The 22,074-nt window shown below is 43.9% G+C and overlaps 1 protein-coding gene across 1 annotated transcript in view; it reads right to left on the reverse strand.

Moving 5' to 3' along the window:
- The window catches only part of LOC124612346 (probable cytochrome P450 301a1, mitochondrial), a 228,441-nt gene that overhangs the window by 34,225 nt on the left and 172,142 nt on the right, over positions 1-22,074 (reverse strand). The window contains exon 11 of the mRNA XM_047140499.1: positions 4,790-5,005. Within this exon, the coding sequence (XP_046996455.1) occupies positions 4,790-5,005 (216 nt within the window). The remainder of the gene's footprint in view (positions 1-4,789; positions 5,006-22,074) is intronic.

Genomic DNA, 22,074 nt, shown 5'->3' on the forward strand with positions numbered 1-22,074 from the left:
CTAGGGGAAATGTTGTCATAGTTAACTCCAAATCAGCGTTTTAAAGCAGTTTGCGCATTGAAAAACTCTAAGGCAGAACTGAAGGTGTATTACTTAGTTGAATACGATGTTACTCTGTAGTTCATGATTTAGTGAATCAGATGTGGTTAAAAAACTTTTAAAATTATCAAGTTCTTCAGCAAGTTGAGATTCGCGTCCATGAAAAAAAAAATAGTATTTCAATTCTCAAAACAAGATGTTATAACTACATCAAACTCCCGATGACCCGGATGCAGAAGGTTGGCGATCTTTGGAATAATAAAAGAGAAACCTGAAATATAGTTTCATGGTTATAATAAGTATTTTAACTTAAAATGCACTATTACGCAGATGACTCATATTTTACTTCCGGAAGATAACGCCAGTCGGAGTTTATCTCTTTGTCGCACATCCCTGAAATTTTTTTTCCGTTGTGTCCGATTTTATCTTCAGATATATGCGAGGTGTCCATCCTTGAGGCATATTCGTCGCCAATTACCTCTGTCCATTCGTCTGCCCTAGAAACTAAAAATCGATAATTTCCAACGCGCAAGTAATGCACTAGGGTTTCGAACGTGAGGTCTAATATGTTTCGTATGAACAGTAAATAGTAGTTTCCGGTTTCCTGTGCGGATTTGCGTTAACCTGTATAACAGGAGCTTGCTGTACATGCAAACATATCTGACAGGCAAATGCAAGATTCAAATGGCTGTGAGCGCTATGGGACTTAACTTCTAAGGTCATCAGTCCCCTACAACTTAGAACTACTTAAACCTAACTAACCTAAGGACATCACACACATCCATGCCCGAAGCAGGATTCTAACCTGCGACCGTAGAGGTCGCGCGGTTCCAGACTGTAGCGCCAAGAACCGCTCGGCTACCCCGGCCGGCGGCAAATGCAAGACAATAAAATAAATGACGAACCAGGAAACGGTCGTAAATAGTTTTATTGGTCAAAAATCACGACCGGTTTCGGCCGATTGTAGGCCCACATTCAGGTGAACAAAAAACGTCAAGCGCATGGTAGCAATAGACTGAACACAAGGCTTCGGGCAAGTGAAAGCCGCATGTGAAGCCGAGATACTATTCTCGGGCTTATAATCGCCCAACAACAGTAGTGATTTTCAACCAGTAAAACTCTTTACAACTGGAGCAGTTAATTACCAGGCTCTGTCATGTTGATCAGTTACGGATGCCCTTTTAACCAAATCTTATGTACATATTATCTAATCGTTTTGCGCCTACGGCTGGTCCCGGCGGAGGTTCGAGTCCTCCCTCGGGCATGGGTGTGTGTGTTTGTCCTTAGGATAATTTAGGTTAAGCAGTGTGTAAACTTAGGGATTGATGACCTTAGCAGTTAAGTCCCATAAGATTTCACACACATTAGAACATTTTTTTGCACCTAATCTGCGAACTAATGAAACTTGTTTTAATAGACGATCCAGTCACATTAATTTGACCACCACCTTCGTCGAAGTCAGTGTCCGACACTCATTCTCAGACGGCAGATGGCAACACTTGCAGTGAAGGGTACATAAAGCGTGTCGGGGGGACGCAGAGAATAATGCTGTCGTAATACGGAAACGGAAGAATTTATCTGACGTTCAAAATGGCAAGGGTGGAAACATTTTTGAAATGGCTGACTTTGTAGACTGTTCGCTTGATGCGGTGGTTAAAGTGTACTATGGATGACAAAATGGCGCTATTTAAAAGTGGCGCCGAAGCAACTGTGATGCGCCACAGCTCTTAGTTGACAAGGGTGAACGACGACTGCAATGTATACGGGCGAAAAGACATTCAAATGTTGAGCAACTGTCATGGAGCCCGAGCCTCTGACGTTTTACGCTCACTAACCGAACTTATGGCGGAACTCGCTGCTCTTCTTTTGGACTGAATCGTTTGTAGAAAGGACCCACTTCGCCGCGCGACGACGAGCCTCTCAACGTATTTGTGGTCAATCCGTGACATATTGTAAGTAGGCTGTTTAGGTTTTTATGTTGGTAACGCCACGTAGTGCTCTGTATGAAAATCGCTGAGTGTGCTGTGTGAAGTCTGTGGCTGCTTGACATTGTTGGAATATTCGCTATTGTAGTGTTGGGCAGTTGGATGTGAACAGCGCGTGGCGTTGGGCTGTTGGAGGTGAGCCGCCAGCAGTGGTGGATGTGGAGAGAGAAATGCCAAAGTTTTGAAAGGTTACTGTAATCGGACGATCTGGACGTGTGTCCGCCAGAAAAAGGAAGTTTGTAACGATGGATGTCATGAATTGACACACACACACACACACACACACACACACACACACACCCACACACACACACACACACACACACACACACACACATATATATATATATATATATATATATATATATATATATATATATATATATATATATGACTTTTGTACATTATTAAGGTAAATATATTGTTAGTTCTCTATCAAAATCTTTCATTTTCTACCTTTCCCTATAAGTAGTTAGTGTCTTCAGTAGTTTGAATCTTTTATTTAGCTGGCAGTATTGGCGCTCGCTGTATTGCAGTAGTTCGAGTAACGAAGGTTTTTGTGAGGTAAGTGATTCATGAAAGGTATAGGTTATTGTTAGTCAGGACCATTCTTTTGTAGGGATTATTGAAAGTCAGATTGCTTTGGTTTAAAAATATTGTGTGTCAGTTTAGTGATGATCAGAATAAGTAAAGAGAGAAATGTCTGAGTACGTTCAGTTTTGCTCAGCTGTTTGGAAATCAAATAACGTTAGAGGTTTCCTAGCACAGTCATTCATAATTTTTCAAAGGAGACGTTTCAATTTGTTTTTGCTGAAGGTCAACTGCCAGTCCATACACCAAGCGTCGATCCTCTACTGGTCTTTCTGGACTTCAAAGCAATTTTCTAGCGTTGTGATTTCTCTAGAAATAACAGTGTCATCGTGAACAGCCTCCTGAAGCTCCCGAGACTATTTAGTAGGTAATTTGCACATGGGGAGTGTTCGCGATTAAAAAGTCTGTTAAATAATATTTTGAGAGGAAGGACTAAAAAGATAAACCACTTGATTTAATAGATCAAGCTTTATGTATGTCTGATAAGGCTTAAAAGGACCGTTTTGCTTTATTATGTCCACTCATTGAAAGCAATTATTGCCTCACTACTCGTATGAAACATCCAGTAAAATATTTGACATACGATTTGTTATTAATACCGTATTATAAGATATACAAATCTTTTTCCCACTATATTAACTTACAGGCCTTCAAAGTACTCGGTTTTCGTAGTAGCTGCGCTTTTAAAGCCTCTAATAGTTTTACAATTGTCACTATTGCATGTTGATATTTGTTGGATCGTGTCTACAGGTGCCTTCCCACCCACCTTTTTCCCGGCCGGAGTGGTCGAGCGGTTCTAGGCGCTACAGTCTGGAACCGCGCGACCGCTACGGTCGCAGGTTCGAATCCTGCCTCGGGCATGGATGAGTGTGATGTCCTTAGGTTAGTTAGGTTTAAGTAGTTCTAAGTTCTAGGGGACTGACGACCTCCGCTGTTAAGTCCCATAGCGCTCAGAGCCATTTGAACCAACCCCTTTTTCTGCAGAATAATATCTCGACAGGAAGCACAAAGTTAGCTGATTGCTTCTCGCAACTTAGTCCTTTAGCTTTTTCAAACTTCAGTCAGCACATGATACCAATTGAGAGGTTCTCCTTGTGTGTTCCCTTTCCTGTTAGTTATGGAGTTTTCCAAAGTTTTTGTGCTAAGAAAGTTCTGTGAAATTAGGTTTATTCCTCTTCGCTGAGTTTATCATACTGATTGAATTGCCAAGCAAGTAAAGGTGGTGTTCTTTTTTTTTTTTTTTTTTTTTTTTTGCTAGCCTGCTTCGATTTTACCAAAGCAAGCCGCAAGAGGCAAGAACGAATGCCTAGAGTCTTGGAACTTCAAGTCTTCAGATTCTATTTTCAGTCAGGGATTATAGTTCAGAACACTTCTGTAAAGTCATACAAAAACCCCGGAGTAACACTTTATAGGAACGTTAAATGGATCTATAATATAGGCTAAGCTGTGAGTAACTCAGGTAGGACACTTAGATTTGTTGGCAGAACACTACGGAAATACAACCACTTTACAAGGGAGTTTGCTTACAAATCACTCGTGCCACTCATCCTACAATATTTTTCAAGTGTTTGGGACCTGTACTGTACCAAATACGACTAGCCGGGGGTATTAAGCATATACAGGGAAAGACAAGGCGGATTGTCACAGGTTTGTTTGACGCGTGGGAGAGTGTCACAGATATCTTGAAAGAACTAAAATAGCAGTTTCTTGAAGACAAACGTAGAGTATTCCGAGCATCGCTACTTACGAAATTTCAAGAATCGGTTTTAAACGGTAACTCTAGGAATATACTATAATCTCTAATCGCTCCAAGAGGAATCGTGAGTACAAGATTAGATTAAGTGCAGCAAACACAGAGCTATTTGAATAATCATTCTTCCCGTGCTCCATACATGAATGGAACGGAATAAACCTCATAACTGTTACAATGGGACGTACCCTGTGGTATGTTGAGCATGGAATGTAGATGTAGATCTGCTGGATGAAACTTTAACTACGGACTTGGTTCGACACTTCACTGAAACACTCTGTTTTTATGATACAACGGTAGAGTCTATTGAAAAATAGCCACATATGGACTTTTTTCATGTTCCACCGGAGGCTTGTGACAATCTTAACAGTGAACGTAGTCCACCCCAGACAGTGCCAGCTGCTACGCTGCGACAGATACGTACCCTGGCCACCAGCGTGTAGACCTCCAGCTCTGCGAAGCGCCTGCCGATGCACATCCGGGGGCCGAAGCCGAAGGGCATCGAGGCGAAGGGGTGCGCGTCCTGCGCCTCCGACCGGCCGTCCGGGCCCTTCAGCCAGCGCTCGGGGCGGAACTGGTCCGCCTGAGGGAAGTACTGCTCCGATAGCGACAACCGTGCGTGGCCCATCATCAGGTCCACCTGCCGGCATACACGCACAGCTCAGTACGATCTCAGAGGCGCTGCCTTATCGCGGTACTCATTATCGGACCATTCTCCAGGATATCAGACATTGCCTTTGCGCAAGTCGTCTCTTTTCAGAGTATGCTGATGAAATAATAGAAATACACTACTGGCCATTAAAATTGCTACACCAAGATGAAATGCAGATTGTAAACGGGTATTCATTCGACAAATATATTATACTAGAACTGACATGTGATTATATTTTCACGCAATTTCGGTGCATAGATCCTGAGAAACCAGTAACCAGCACAACCACCTCTGGCCGTAATAACGGCCTTTATACGCCTGGGCATTGAGTCAAATAGAGCTTGGATGGCGTGTACAGGTACAGCTGCTCATGCAGCTTCAACACGATACCACAGTTCATCAAGAGTAGTGACTGGAGTATTGTGACGAGCCAGTTGCTTGGCCACCATTGACCATTGGTGACAAATCTGGAGAATGTGCTGGCCAGGGCAGCAGTCGCACATTTTGTGTATCCAGAAAGACCCGTACACGACAAGCAACATTTGGTCGTGCATTGTCCTGCTGAAATGTAGGGTTTCGCAGGGATCGAATGAAGGGTAGAGCCACGGGTCGAAACACATCTGAAATGTAACGTCCACTGTTCAAAGTGCCGTCAATGCGTACAAGAGGTGACCGAGACGTGTAACCAATGTCATCCCATACCATCACGCCAGGTGATACGCCAGTATGGCGATGACGAATACTCGCTTCCAATGTGCGTTTACCGCGATGTCGCCAAACACGGATGCAACCATCATGATGCTGTAAACAGAACCTGAATTCATCCGAAAAAATTACGTTTTGCTATTCGTGCACCCAGGTTCGTCGTTGAGTACACCATCGCAGGCGCTCCTGCCTATGATGCAGCGTCAAGGGTAACAGCAGCCATGGCCTCCGAGCTGATAGTCCATGCTGCTGCAAATGTCGTCGAACTGTTCGTGCAGATGGTTGTTGTCTTGCAAACGGCCCCATCTGTTGACTCAGGGATCGAGGCGTGACTGCACGATCCGTTACACCCATGCGGATAACATGCCTGTCATCTCGACTGCTATTGATACGACGCCGTTGGGATCGAGCATGGCGTTCCGTATAACCCTCTTGAACCCACCGATTCCATATTCTGCTAACAGTCATTGGATCTCGACCAACGCGAGCAGTAATATCGCGATACGATAAACCGCAATCGCGATAGGCTACAATCCGACCTTTATCAAAGTCGGAAACGTGATGGTACGCATTTGTCATCCTTACACGAGGTATCACAATAATGTTTCACCAGGCAACACCGGTCAACTGCTGTTTGTGTATGAGAAATCGGTTGGAAACTTTCCTCATGTCAGGACGTTGTAGGTGTTGCCACCGGCGCCAACCTTGTGTGAATGCTCTGAAGAGCTAATCATTTGCATATCACAGTATCTTCTTCCTGTCGGTTAAATTTCGCGTCTGTAGCACGTCATCTTCGTGTTGTAGCCATTTTAATGGCCAGTAGTGTAAATATTGACGCAAAATGCAAAATTGTAAAATTAGGCGGCCAATGGGGAAACGTGTAACGCTGAAGCGCCGTTTCACCGTTTTTCTGGGAGGGAAAGGGACATATGAAGACCAGGACATAAAGTCTTTACGAATTTTATTCCGTTTATTCAGATGGATAGTCGCTATGCCTCACAGACTGGCGCGTGAACAATATACGCAAATGTCAGCATTTAAGCTTAATGAAGCCGGTTGGAGTAATCGGCGAATCACTCGACATTTGAATACGAACGATGACACGATCCGACGCTGTTCGCAGAAATGAGTGAACCATGACCGAACACAGCGCTAAGAAGAACGAGGTCGATCTACAGCGACGACAAAACTCGAAGACTGATCAATCGTCAGAGAGACACTCAGAGTCCTGGGTTCATGATGAGCATCGATCCGGAGTGCAACTGGTACTTCAGTGACCACAGCGGCTCCTAGAAAGAGGGCTGAGCCCACGGCACCCCTTGCGGGAACCACCATTTACCTCTGTATACCATCAAACCCCTTTGCAGTGTTCTCGACCACGTTCGACCTGGAATCTCATTGGCTGAAGCAGAATTGTTTCAGAGATGAATCCCACTTCGAAATGAGCCCCGATAACCAGCGAAACCGTTTCTGGAGACGCCCCGGACAGCAGTGGAATACGAACATGACTGTCACCCGCCATACAATCCAAGGAGTGAGGATCTAGAGAGCCAATTCATTTCCCACTACGACCATTTAGTTTTCATCCGCAGCATGCCCCTACAACTAGCTCGGGAGTCTGACAATATAACGCGCCAATTGGACAATATTTGGCACGATATCCCTCGGCAGTACATCCAACAATTCTATAAATCAGTGTCAAGACGAAGACTGCTTGCGTAAGGGCCAAAAGTAGAACAATGTCTTATTAAACTAATGAACTTGTAAAGCTCTTTTTTGAATAAATCATCGAATTTTTCTGAAACTGTAATCATTTGTTTATCTGTAAATTACATCAAGTCTATCGATTTCCGTCGTATTTCAGTAATTCCGTCGTAGTGTGTATTTTTTTTAAATTTAGTCTTAGACTGTACCTTGAAGAAGGCGATCAAAAAAATGGTTCAAATGGCTCTGAGCACTATGGGATTTAACTTCTGAGGTCATCAGTCCCCTAGAACTTAGAACTACTAAAACCTCACTAACCTAAGGACATCACACACATCCATGCTCGAGGCAGGATTCGAACCGGTGACCGTAGCGGTCGCGTGGTTCCCGACTGTAGCGCCTAGAACCTCTCGGCCACAACGGCCGGCGAAGGCGATCCAATGGCAAATAACCAGCACGGTTTACGGCAAAATATTTCCTGTGTAATGTCTTTATTCACACAAATTAATGAGTGCTACCGAAAGGAGATCTCAAGTTGATCTCATAAGTTTAGATTTCCAGATAAAGTTTGACACACTTCCTTTCTAGCAGCCTGTAATCAAATTGCTGGCCTGTGTAATATTGTCCGGTGTCGCGAACAGAGAAGTGAATTCCTGTTAGAGAGGCCGCACACCGTTAGTTCTGACTGACGGGAGGTCGTCTAGCGATAATCGATATTTGGGGTTCTCCAGTGGAGCATTACCGACCATCTGCTGTTAATAGTCTTACATAAATGGTTTAGGAGAAATTGTCTGCAGGCCTCTTACTTTGTCTGCAGATGATACCTGTGTTTATCATCTTGAAAAGTCATCAGACGATCAAAACGAACTGCAAAGTGATTTAGAGAAGATAGCTGCATGGTGCAAAAAGTAGCTATTGCTCTTAAACAATAAAATAAAGTTGACTGTTTCAACTTGAGTAACATACTAAAATAATTCCGCTAAATTTCAGTAACACGATACATTATACAGTTTTAAAGGTCGTAGATTCAAATAAATATCTAGGGATTACCATTACGAACAACATACTTCTTTTCCATCACATAAAAGACGATGTGGGGTAGGCGTTTTACTGGCAGATCACTTACAAGATGCACCAAATACTTTAAGTACATTGCCTACATTACACTTGTTCGTCCTCTGCCAGAATGTTGCTGTGCGATATAGGATACTTACGAGATAGGATTAACGGAGAACATAGGAAACGTTCAATGAAGGACAGCACGTTTTGTATTATTGTGAAATAGGGCAGAGAGTTGCGACGGTCGGCGGAATGGGAATGGGGATGCAAATGCTTAAACCCCGGAGGAGCCCACAACTCCGACGGTCGGCGGAATGGGAATGGGGCTGGCTCTCGTTGTCTAGCTCGGGGATGATCTCCTATCCTTCCTGTCGCCAGTCACGTGTGCTTAACACCTGTTATCGTGCAAAAATAAAATACTCTCGATGCTGCTGACGGACAAGTACAAATGTTAACTAGGGTGCACTCTAAGAGGCTGAAGTGGAATGACGAATCGAAGGTGTGTGTTAAGTTCCTTGAAATGCACAAGCTTTTACTCATAACTAAATAAAGTTCACTGGTGGTATCTTCCAAACAGTTAGGTGCCGGTTTATTTATTGGTTTGACCCCTAAAAGCCATGATGAACACGCTACAAATTTTAATTGAAGGTCTTGAATGCTGAACAACATCGATTGAAATTTAGCAAATTGATCAGTTCCATAAAACACGGCCTAATCCCGAGGGTTTAAAGTTCACTTGACATTAGTGCGAATTCGTTAGTGTCGGATGACAAAAAATATTCGTCCAGACTGGTTTAAGCACAGTTGAAGTGCAGTGGCACTGCTTCAGAATCAGTCACCTAAATGTGGTAAAATAATAGTCCAATCTGACCGTATCAGAAATTAAGTCCCGTTTACACCCCAAAACGTAGTTTAGAATCATCAAAAATAAAGTGTCCCACATCAGCGTTTCGGCGGCTAAGTGTGACGACACTCGAATGGAAACAGAGTCCCACAGCTACGATTCTTGCAGCAAAGTGCCGTTTGCTTACAAAAACGGTCACCAAATACACAGCCGGCCGGTGTGGCCGAGCGGTTGTAGGCGCTTCAGTCTGGAACCGCGCGACCGCAACGGTCGCTGGATCCAATCCTGCCTCGGGCGTGGATGTGTGTAATGTACTTACCATAGTTAGGTTTAAGTAGTTCTAAGTTCTAGGGGACTGATGACCTCAGATGTTAAGTCCCATAGTGCGTAGAGCCATTTCAACCAAATACACAACGCGCGAAAGACACAAGTCACTACTGTGTTCCTCACTGAAAATATCTCAAGTCCTAATCATATTCCGTTTGCACTCACACGTGAAATTCGGCTAAGTTCAACACTTCTGGAACCGCAAAACTGTCACCAAAGTGTCGCGTCGAGCAACACGGGTCCGGCGTCAGCAAAGGCGCGCCGAACTCGGACCTGGAGCTTTTTTTTTTTTTCTTTATTATAATTTTAATCACCTCATACAAGGCGGGCTATCAGCAGCATGTTACGCTGCTCTTCAGCCTTTAGTGGTACAATAATATGACATATAGGTGGCACAGACAATACAATAAAAACGGCGGGCAAAAATGTAGATACAAAAAGCAATAAACATGAAGCTGTTCACGCTGGACGAGAAAAAACACTAACACTTGTTGACACGGCGCACATAACACGGATGACTGCGACGGCACACGTGAACAGTGGTGGCGTGACGGCGAAAGAACACTAAACACAAAACGAAGGCACACACACGAGACACTGATGGCGATGAATTCCGGCGCGCGAAAGTCCACCGAGTGTGTACGAGTCTGGGGACCTGCCAAGAGAGGAGGAGGGTGGGTGGGAGAGGGAGAGGGGAGAGCAGAGATGCCACGGGCAGGGGAGATAAGGGGAAGGGAGGAAGGGGGAGGGGAAGCCCGGGGGAAGGGGTGGAGGAAGGGGGATGGGGGGAAAAGGAAAGGGAGGGAGGGTGCCTAAAGGAAAGGACGCAGGAAGTGGGGGGGGGGAGGATCAAAGATGATACAAGGGGTAGATGGAGGGGAGGAGGACATCATCAGGAAGCCACCTTGGGAGAGGGTAAGGAGGGTGGAGTGATGAGACCGGGTGGGACGTGGGAACACAGGCGCGGCAGCAGGCGGGGGTGGGATAGGATGGGCGACACAAGCGGGTGAGGAGGATCGAGTTTGCGGAAGTTGTACAGGATCCGTATCCTTTCAAGGAAAAGGAGGAGGTGGGGGAACGGAATGAGATCGTATAGGATCCGCATGGGGGAGGGGAGACAGATGTGATAGGTGAGGCGGAGAGCATGGCGTTCAAGGATTTGAAGGGATTTATAAAAGGTAGGGGGGGGGGGGGGGCGGAGATCCAGGCCGGATGGGCGTAACAAAGGATAGGGCGGATGAGGGATTTATAGGTGTGGAGGATGGTGGAGGGGTCCAGACCCAATGTACGGCCGGAGAGGAGCTTGAGGAGATGGAGTCGGGAGCATGCCTTGGCTTGGATTGTCCGGAGATGGGGGGTCCAGGAGAGGCGACGGTCGAGGGTGACAACAAGGTACTTAAGGGTGGGGGTGAGGGCGATAGGACGGCCATAGATGGTGAGATAGAAATCAAGGAGGCGGAAGGAAGGGGTGGTTTTGCCTACAATGATCGCCTGGGTTTTGGAGGGATTGACCTTGAGCAACCACTGGTTGCACCAAGCGGTGAACCAGTCAAGATGGGATTGGAGAAGGTGTTGGGAGCGCTGCAGGGTGGGGGCAAGGGCAAGGAAGGCGGTGTCATCGGCAAACTGGAGAAGGTGGACGGGGGGTGACGGCGGCGCTGGAGCTTTGTGTCAGTTCTGCTAAAATACTTTCGATCCGAAATGCCCCAAGCCACGTCACGTAACTGCTTTCCATTGACCACCACTTCTTTGCATAAGTTTTTACAAAGAAGATAAATCTTAATTCTGTTTGTACCATTACATGCGCACTCAAATTTTCATCAAAACACACACATTACACAAATTTGTAGCTGCAATAGTTGGCTCAGAATTAATGTTTGAATATTTTTGCGATTGTCTTTGCAGAGTGTGAAAATAGTTTTTGTATATTTGTGCCACTAAATAACATTGCACTTCTTTATGAGGCACCACTTTCCATATGAATTTGAAGCGCTCTTTCTGATGCACTAATGAGGATTTATGTATATACATAGGTTAAACAAATTTGGGCAAAACTATGCAAAAATTATTAATAAACAAGGACAACATATCATAATAATTACAAATATCACAAACTAAACATGTTGAAATGTGTGTAACGACACACGCTATCACGCACCGCCTTGCTATTTGTGTACCTGTCTTGTATTATTTATTTTAATTAATTATTAGCAACAAATTAATAAAATTGGCGTTTTACGAATCAAATATTAACGTTGCAAATTATACAATTATGTTAGTTACTGAGTTTAGGTGAGAATTTTATAATGAGCACTTGCTCTACTCTGTACCAGAACTGGTTCAAAAGTTTTAAATTATTTAGTAACTCGCACTTGTTGCAGGTTTGTTTATTTATTATCTTTTTATGTAAAATTCGTATAAGTCGTATCAGTGTCTCGGCTGATTCATCTCAACTCATTTTTCAGTTGCCGTACTGTAGTTTGTCGTACTAACTTACATTCACGTGTAATCAACACAAACGTGGATAAAGCGCGGTCTTAAAGCCTTGTGCAGGAACGGGATAAACCCTCATGGCGTCACGTAACCGCCAGCCGCTTGAAACTGACACGTCCACGGAGAGCGATCTGCCGCTGATCACTTGCTCGCCGCCGTCTCCCCCGCCGGCCTCAACGACCGTGCGTCCGCCCTTGTTTTTCTTCCCTTTTCTCTCCAAACAACAACAGATGACCGCGCTTTATCCATCTTTGTGTTGATTACACGTAAATGTAAATTAGTACGACAAACTACAGTACGGCAACTGAAAAATGAGTTGAGATGAATCACCCGAGACACTGATACGACTTATACGAATTTTATATAAAAAGATAGTAAATAAACAAATCTGCAACAAGTGCAAGTTACTAAATAATTTAAAACTTTTGAACCAGTTCTGGTACAGAGTAGTGCGATCCGCGACAAACTTTTATCTCCAAACAACAACAGATGACTGCCGTGTCACTGTGACACGCGAGCTGGAGTGGCAATCATAGAAGCACAGGCGTTTTTCATTGCCCCTCGCTTGGAAACATTTAGGTATTCGTTTTCCCATGTGCTGATGGAATGGTACATTACTAGTATAGAAGTGTTTCAATGAGTCCTGTGCCAAAGAGGTGTTACTGAAGAACAGTCATATACATGTAGATATTTTACAGACCGTAAAAGATCGAATACTTAAGCCGATTGAAGATTGTGTGAGCACGGACGCTTCAGTGGCGACGTTGTTGGATAAATGTTTCACGGTTTTCATGTCGCGTCAGATTTGAATATGCGCGATTCCAACGACTTTCTGTGTCGTAACTCTCATTATTTAACAGTCACACTACACTGAAGAGAAAAAAAAACTGGTAGACCTGCCTAATGTCGCGTAGGGCCCAAGCGAGCACGCAGAAGTGCTGCAACACGACGCGGCATGGGCTCGACTAATGTTTGAAGTAGTGCTGGAGTGAAATGACGCCATGAATCCTACAGGGCTGCCCACAAATCCGTAAGAGTACGAGGGGGAGGAGATCTCTTTTGAACAGCACGTTGCAAGGCATCCGAGATATGCTCAATAATGTTCATGCCTGGGGTGTTTGGTGACCAGCGGACGTGTTTAAACTCAGACGAGTGTTCCTAGAGTTACTATGCAGCAATTCCGGATGTGTGGGGTGTCGCATTGTTCTTCTGGGTTTGCCCAAGTACGTCGGAACGCACAATAGACATGAATGGATGCAGGTAATCACACAGGATGCTTACGTACGTGTCGCCTGTCAGAGTCGTACCAGGCGTCCCATATCACTCCACCTGCACACACCCCACACCATTACAGAACCTCCACCAGCTTGAACCCTCCTATGCTGATATGCAGGATCCATGGATTCATGAGGTGTTCTCCATACCCGGACACCTTCATGCACTCGATACAATTTGAAACGGTACTCGTCTGACCAGACAACATGTTTCCAGTCATAAACAGTCCAATGACGGTGTTGACGGGCCCAGGCGAGGCGTAAAGCTTTGTGTCGTGCAGTCATCAAGGGTTCACCAGTAGGCTCTCGGCTCCGAAAGCCGGTAGCGATGATGTTTCGTTGAATGGTTTGCACGCAGACACTTGTTGATGGCCCAGCATTGAAATCCGCAGCTGTTATCGCAGGAGTGCAATTCTGTAACGTTGAACGAGTCTCTTCAGTCGTCGTTCGTTCCGTTCTTGCAGGATCTTCTTCCGGCCTCAGCGATGTCAGAGATTTGAAGTTTTACCGGGTTCTTGATATTCACGGTACACTCATGAAACGGTCGAACGGGAAAATCTTCACTTCATCGCTACCTCGGAGATGCTGTGTCCCATCGCTCGTGCGCCGACTATAACACCACGTTTAAAGTGATTTAAATCTTGATAATTTGCCATTGTAGCAGCAGTAACCGATCTAACGACTGCGCCAGACATTTGTTCTCTTAGATAGGCGTTACCGACCGCAGCGCCGTATTCTGCCTATATACACAAACAGGCAAAAAGGAATACAAACGTCTCAAAAATGAGATCGACAGGAAGTGCAAAATGGCTAAGCAGGGATGGCTAGAGGACAAATGTAAGGATGTAGAGGCCTATCTCACTAGGGGTAACATAGATACCGCCTACAGGAAAATTAAAGAGACCTTTGGAGATAAGAGAACGACTTGTATGAATATCAAGAGCTCAGATGGAAATCCAGTTCTAAGCAAAGAAGGGAAAGCAGAAAGGTGGAAGGAGTATATAGAGGGTCTATACCAGGGCGATGTACTTGAGGACAATATTATGGAAATGGAAGAGGATGTAGATGAAGATGAAATGGGAGATATGATACTGCGTGAAGAGTTTGACAGAGCACTGAAAGACCTGAGTCGAAACAAGGCCCCCGGAGCAGACAATATTCGATTGGAACTACTGACGGCCGTGGGAGAGCCAGTCCTGACAAAACTCTACCATCTGGTGAGCAAGATGTATGAAACAGGCGAAATACCCACAGACTTCAAGAAGAATATAATAATTCCAATCCCAAAGAAAGCAGGTGTTGACAGATGTGAAAATTACCGAACTATCAGCTTAATAAGTCACAGCTGCAAAATACTAACACGAATTCTTTACAGACGAATGGAAAAACTAGTAGAAGCCAACCTCGGGGAAGATCAGTTTGGATTCCGTAGAAGCACTGGAACACGTGAGGCAATACTGACCTTACGACTTATCTTAGAAGAAAGATTAAGGAAAGGCAAACCTACGTTTCTAGCATTTGTAGACTTAGAGAAAGCTTTTGACAATGTTGACTGGAATACTCTCTTTCAAATTCTAAAGATGGCAGGGGTAAAATACAGGGAGCGAAAGGCTATTTACAATTTGTACAGAAACCAGATGGCAGTTATAAGAGTCGATGGACATGAAAGGGAAGCAGTGGTTGGGAAGGGAGTAAGACAGGGTTGTAGCCTCTCCCCGATGTTGTTCAATCTGTATATTGAGCAAGCAGTAAAGGAAACAAAAGAAAAATTCGGAGTAGGTATTAAAATTCATGGAGTAGAAATAAAAACTTTGAGGTTCGCCGATGACATTGTAATTCTCTCAGAGACAGCAAAGGACTTGGAAGAGCAGTTGAATGGAATGGACAGTGTCTTGAAAGGAGGATATAAGATGAACATCAACAAAAGCAAAACAAGGATAATGGAATGTAGTCTAATTAAGTCGGGTGATGCTGAGGGAATTAGATTAGGAAATGAGGCACTTAAAGTAGTAAAGGAGTTTTGCTATTTGGGGAGCAAAATAACTGATGATGGTCGAAGTAGAGAGGATATAAAATGTAGGCTGGCAATGGCAAGGAAAGCGTTTCTGAAGAAGAGAAATTTGTTAACATCCAGTATTGATTTAAGTGTCAGGAAGTCATTTCTGAAAGTATTCGTATGGAGTGTAGCCATGTATGGAAGTGAAACATGGACGATAAATAGTTTGGACAAGAAGAGAATAGAAGCTTTCGAAATGTGGTGCTACAGAAGAGTGTTGAAGGTTAGATGGGTAGATCACATAACTAATGAGGAAGTATTGAATAGGATTGGGGAGAAGAGAAGTTTGTGGCACAACTTGACCAGAAGAAGGGATCGGTTGGTAGGACATGTTCTGAGGCATCAAGGGATCACCAATTTAGTATTGGAGGGGAGCGTGGAGGGTAAAAATCGTAGAGGGAGACCAAGAGATGAATACACTAAGCAGATTCAGAAGGATGTAGGTTGCAGTAGGTACTGGGAGGTGAAAAAGCTTGCACAGGATAGAGTAGCATGGAGAGCTGCATCAAACCAGTCTCAGGACTGAAGACCACAACAACAACAACATACACATCTCTGTATTTGAATACGCCTGCCTATACCAGTTTCTTTGGCACTTCAGTGTAGTACTCTCTGTGGTACTTTCACATGATGTAGTTAGGTGAATTCCGTCATAGCGACGACAAGAAGACACGTAATTTCCATATGTTACCGTAGATTATTTCATTGTATATGATGTAGGAAAGTTACGACCTATGTAGTTATCTTCGATGGTTGATATCTCAGACGGCTTTTGTATAGTTTGTCGTGACCGGGAGCCAGGGACCGCTGATGAATGGCGTCACATTGCGTTCAGCGATGAATTCCAGTTTTACGCTACATCTGCATGCTTGCTCTGCAAATCGCACCTAAATGCCTGGCAGAGGGTGACCCCGGGTGACCATCGTTGGTGAGAATGACGATCACCTGGAGACAGATTTCATTCTTCCCATGTTTTGCAGCTGCAAGGCGATGTTACTTCTAGCGTCATGGTGTGAGGCACCATCGTGTTTGACTTCACAGCACAGCAGGTAGCGATTGAGAGGAGTCCGGTGCCACCACGGTACATCACGTACATCCTGCATCACAATATGTTACCTCTTACGTGACTGTATCGCGGGGCCAGTTTGTTACAAGACACATGGTACGTGTCACCATGAACTATCTGCGTGAAATTGAGATACTCCAGTGAACGGCAAGATCCCGAAATCTGTCTCCAACAGTTCACGTGTGGGTCGTGCTTGGACGTCAAGTCCGTCCCAGTGCCAGTATCTTGCACATCAAGCACCAGTTACTACAATTGTGAGTCAGTTGTTGTCTTCGGAGAGCATACAGCAGCGTCATGGCACCCTTCCCAATCGATTTAGTGCATGCATCCAGGCCAGGGCTGATGCAACGTCATAGTGACAAGCCGGTTCAGTCATCGTAAATTTGACTAGCTTTTTTAATTACTGTAATGATTTCACATATCCTCTTATCCGATGAAGTTTCATTTCGTTTCGTCCTCTTCTGTGGATTGCTGCACATTTTTGTCGCGCACGGCGCGGTCTATTGCGTCCTGTCACGGTTCACGCGGCTCCTCCCGTCGGAGGTTCGACCCCTACCTCGGGCGTTGGTGTGTGTGTTTTCTGTAGCGTAAGATAGTTTACATTAGATTAAGTAGTGTGTAAGGTTAGGGACCGAGGATCTCAGCAGTTAGGTCCCACAAGATCTTACCATAAATTTCCAATTTTTTCCACGCTTTGTAGATGTAGAATCATTCAGACCTCACTTTGTAGCGGAAATAATGTGCATACCTTTTGATCCTACACGGACAATACCAATTTTAGAGATGTTGAAATTGAAAGAAAACTAGATGTTTCATTTATTTCACGCCTAAACTTACTTGCACACTCTGCAAGCCACTGGGCGTTGTGGGCCGCAGGACCCTTTGTACCACTATTGTTATCTTCCTGCACTAACCCAGGGCCATGATACGAGGACTGTTCTGTAAATTTACATAGCAAGTTTTCTCTACAATAATGGAATTTATCTTCCGAAGTTTCTCACTTAATTCGCCCGAGCATGTGAATGTGCCTTATGTCTCTGCGGTCTTTTGCTTGTATAGTTCACGGGGGTCGCCGTGGATTATCAATTTCACCTTCTTTCACTTCAAACCAGTTGGAGAAGTAACCATTGCCCTGCTGTCTTAGCTCCAAGACTCCTTTTCCTCAATTGCGATGGCTGGTTCAGCCTGAAGAGTTACTTAGAAAGCCAGCTATTACTGAATGCTATTGAAATTTCCTTCTTTGCAATACGTATTAAGCTGCTGCATAAATTCGTAGAATCTCTCTTTTGAAAGTTGGTAATCCTGTTGCTATGGATTTATTTATCGACTGTAATTTTTAATTTATAGTTCAACGTTGCTGTTTGAGTTTACATATTGTCAGCTTGTCATTTGTAGATAGGTAGTGGAACTGTGAACCCTAGAAACTAGAATGCCAAGTGAAGAAATCCGAACGTTTCCGACATATTCTTATATTCTTATGTTAGAGTTCAATAAAGGGGTGACAGCAGCGGAGGCAGACACAAACATTTACGCCGTGTACGGGGATAGGGCCATGAACAGAGTACGTCCAGAAAGACCCATGTCTTTGTACTCGAGAACTAGCAGATGTAATGAATTGCAATCATCCTACCCTCGTACGACAATTCCGTACAATGGGGAAGGTTCAAAAATCAGGTGTGTGGGTACCGCATGCCCTAAGCTAAAATCACAAAAAACAGCGGGTTGCCTTATGAGCGTCTCTGCTTGTTCATCAGCAGGGTCGTGAACAGCACCGACCAGTCCTATTCGTTACTGGTCACGAGAAATGGTCTTTGTGCTAACGTAAGGAAAATAAAGGAATTGTTGATCCCAAACAAATCAGCAACTCCACATGCAATGACCTGCACGCATCCACTAAAGACAATATTACCTGTCTGGTAAAGCAGCGACGGTGTGGTGTACTACGAATTGCTTCCCCGAGGAATAATCATCACTACAGATATTTATTGTTAACAACTAAGACGTCTTGCAGCCGCAGTCTATGAACAGCAACCAAGATGACTACGTGAAGTGGTGCTAATCCACGATAACTGCCGCTCGCATTCTGCTAGACTCACTATGATCACTACACGGGAGCTGGGTAGGGAAGCCATTTCGCACTCACCTTATTCACCGGATCTTGCGCCTTCAGAGTTGCACTCTTTCCGCTCTTTATCGAACAACCTTCAGGACACTTCCTATCTGGATGACATTGCGGTCCGAACATGGTTCGACGAGTTGTTCGCCTCAAAACCACGTGACTTCTACATTCGCGTAATTGAAAAGTTATCCTAGCGTTGGAAAACTGTTGCAAATAGTAAAGGAGAACATATTATTGATGATTAAAGTCTCAGTTATGTGTATCTGTTGTGTTTATTAAACTTATTAAGAAAACTCTACGAACTTAGGTACCAACGCAATATACTCGTATTAAACTCCCTATACATTGCATTCAACAGGTGCTTACAACTCGAGCTATACAGCATTAGCAGTTACGCAACAGCTGTCAAACAGCGACAGACACTTCCCTGAGACATCAGTTGCACCGTCTCCAAACTCCTGGGGGTTCCATGAACCGCAGCGTATCTCCTAAGCGAAACATCAGCAGCATGGAGGAATCGCTCGCAGCATCATGTGCGCAACGCACCGTCAATATGCCTGTCCGCCACCTCAGCACGCAATACACGAGCAAATAATACCAAAAATTACACGCATAGAAGGTGTGTTGGAAACATATATTGAACTAACAAGAAAATTCTTTTTTTTCCCTTCTTTTTGGACATCATTCGTCGGATTGAAAGATCAAGGTAGAACATGTAGCTTTAATTGAAACCTGTCTGTTACACCTCAGACCTCCGTTACAGTTTCGCATGGATTGCACTGACCACTCAAGAATCTATCTGCGCGTCTCTACATTCGTGTCTGCTTCCTCTCATGTTCTGTTTATAAGGTTTCTAGTGTCTTGCATGCGCATTATTTGACGGATATCCCGCACTTTGTTAGATTCCGTCAAACAAAACTGTCTTCCATTCAGCTAATTTTACATTTCCGTCTCATTTTACACCATTAATTTGCTGAGCTGAATTCGACACGCTTTCATCCAGCGAATGGCAGGTGTATCAAGACGTTCGTATCACAGTTATACATGGACGAAGCTGTACCTTGCTGAACGTCTTTTGCAAATCTAGGAAGACAGAATCCATCTGTTAAGCTGCACCTACCATTTGCAAGATGTCGAGTGTGAATACAGCAAACTGCCAATATTTTCATCTCAGAGTTGCAGTTGCAACCTATCGCCTCAATTACATGCTGAATGTATTCCAATCTCTGTCTTCATAAACAGTTTTTAAACTCTTCAGCTCCCTCTAGTACCATGGGAGTTATTCCCTGATGTCTTAACACATCTCCTGCCATCCTGTTAATTCTTCTTGTCAGTGTCTTCTGTATATTCCTTTCCTCAAGAGTTCTGTGGAGAACTTCCTCATTCTGAACATTCTTCTGCAGCACCAAATCTCACATCTTCTGTTCCGGTTTCCCACAGTCCATGTCTCACTAACATACAACGCTGAGCTCCAAATGAACGTACTTTGAAATTAATTCCTCAAATTAAGGCCTATGATTTGACAGTAGTAGACTTCTCTTGACCAGGAATGCCCATTTTGCCAGTACTAGTCAGCTTTTTATGTCCCCATTGCTCCATCCGTCACCCATTATCTTGCTGCCTTGCTAGCAGAATTCCTCAGATTCTTATACTTTGTGATGACCAAAGTTTCTAGTTGTTCTAATTTCAGGTACTTCTCATTTCTCTTGTCTTTCTTCGATTTTCTCTCGATCCATATCCTGTACTTATTAGACTGTTCACTCCATTCAACAGATCGAGTAACTTTTCTTCACTTTTACTGAGGATAACAATGTCATCAGCGAATCTTAGCACTGATATCCTTTCGCCTTGAATTTTAAATCCACTTTTGAACCTTAGTTTTATTTCCATCATTCCTTCTTCGACGTACAGATCAAACAGTAGGGGTGAAAGGCTACATCCCTGTCTTATACCCTTTTGAATCCGTGCACTTCGTTCTTGGTCGTCTACTCTTATTACTCCCACTTGGCTCTTGTACATATCTTATATTACCCAACTCTCACTATAGCTTACTCCTATTTTTCTCGGAATTTCGACATCTTTTACCATTTTACACAGTCAAATGCTTTTTCCAGGTCGACAAGTCCTATGAATGTTGGAGTTTTCTTCAGTCTTGCTTTCATTATCAACCGCACTGCCAGAACTGCTTCTTTGGTGCCTTTGCCTTTCCTAAAGCCGAACTGATTGTCATCTAAGAGACTGTCAATTGTCTTTTCCATTCTTCTGCATATCATTCTTGTCAGCAGTACGGATGCATTACCTGTTAAGCTCAGTGTGCGATAATTCTGTTTGTTATCGGCTGTTGCTAATTTAGGAATTCTGTGGATGACGTTTTTCTGAAAATCTCATGGTACATCGCCAGTCTCATACGTTCTAGACTCCAGAATGAATAATCGCTTTGTTGCCACTTTCCCCGATGATTTTAGAAATGCCGATGGAATGTTATCTATCCCTTCTACGTTATCTGATTGTAGGCCTTGCACAGCTCTTCTAAATTCTTATTCTCATACTGAATCCCATCTCTCTTCCCTATCGACTGCCGTTTTCTTTTTCTATCTCGTCAGATCTATGAAATAAGTCCTCCCCCTCACAGAGACCCCTCAGTGTACTACTTCCATCTATTCTCCCTCACCCTTATGTTTACAAGTGGACCTCATTGATTTCATAACCTTAAAGCCCTTGATTTTAATTACGCGGAAGGTTGTTTTGATTTTTCTATATGATGAGTCAGTCCTTCCCACAATCATTTCTTTTTCGAACTCTCCATATTTTTCACTTTGCTTTTCCGCCTTATCTTTCTTTCACTTCCTGTTTATTTCATTCTTGAGTGACTTGTGTTTCCGTATTCCTGAATTTCCCTGATCAGTATTGGACTTCCCTCTTTCGTCGATTAACTAATTTCTTCCAATATCAATGGTTTCTTCAGTTACCTTCCGTGTACGTACCTTTTTTCTCACCTACTACTGATACTGCCCTTTTTAGATATGTCTTTTTCTCTTAAACTGAAGTACCTAATAAGATATTCACTGTCGCAGTATCTACAGCCGCAGAGAACTTCAAAAGCACCGTTTCTTCATAACTAGTCTCTTCACTTCACTGGTCTCCACTGTATCTATATTGAGCCTCAGACCGTTGGCTGAATGAGGGTGAGATCATTTCCGGAAGTCTTCGGCAGCCATTGCTGATGATTTTTATTCAGAATTTAACCAGTGGCGTGGTTCGAAGCCAGGACCGAGGACATTTTGATATCTGATCAACGACTCTAAAAGAAGAAGCGTTATGCAGTTCTTGCATGAAAAAAAAGAATGAGAGCACGAAGTAAGTCTTCTGAAACACGCATAAGCAGCGTCGACACGCCATGGACGCCGCTG

This window comes from Schistocerca americana, chromosome 4 (genome assembly GCF_021461395.2).
Source record: "Schistocerca americana isolate TAMUIC-IGC-003095 chromosome 4, iqSchAmer2.1, whole genome shotgun sequence".
Taxonomy (NCBI): Eukaryota; Metazoa; Arthropoda; class Insecta; order Orthoptera; family Acrididae; genus Schistocerca; species Schistocerca americana.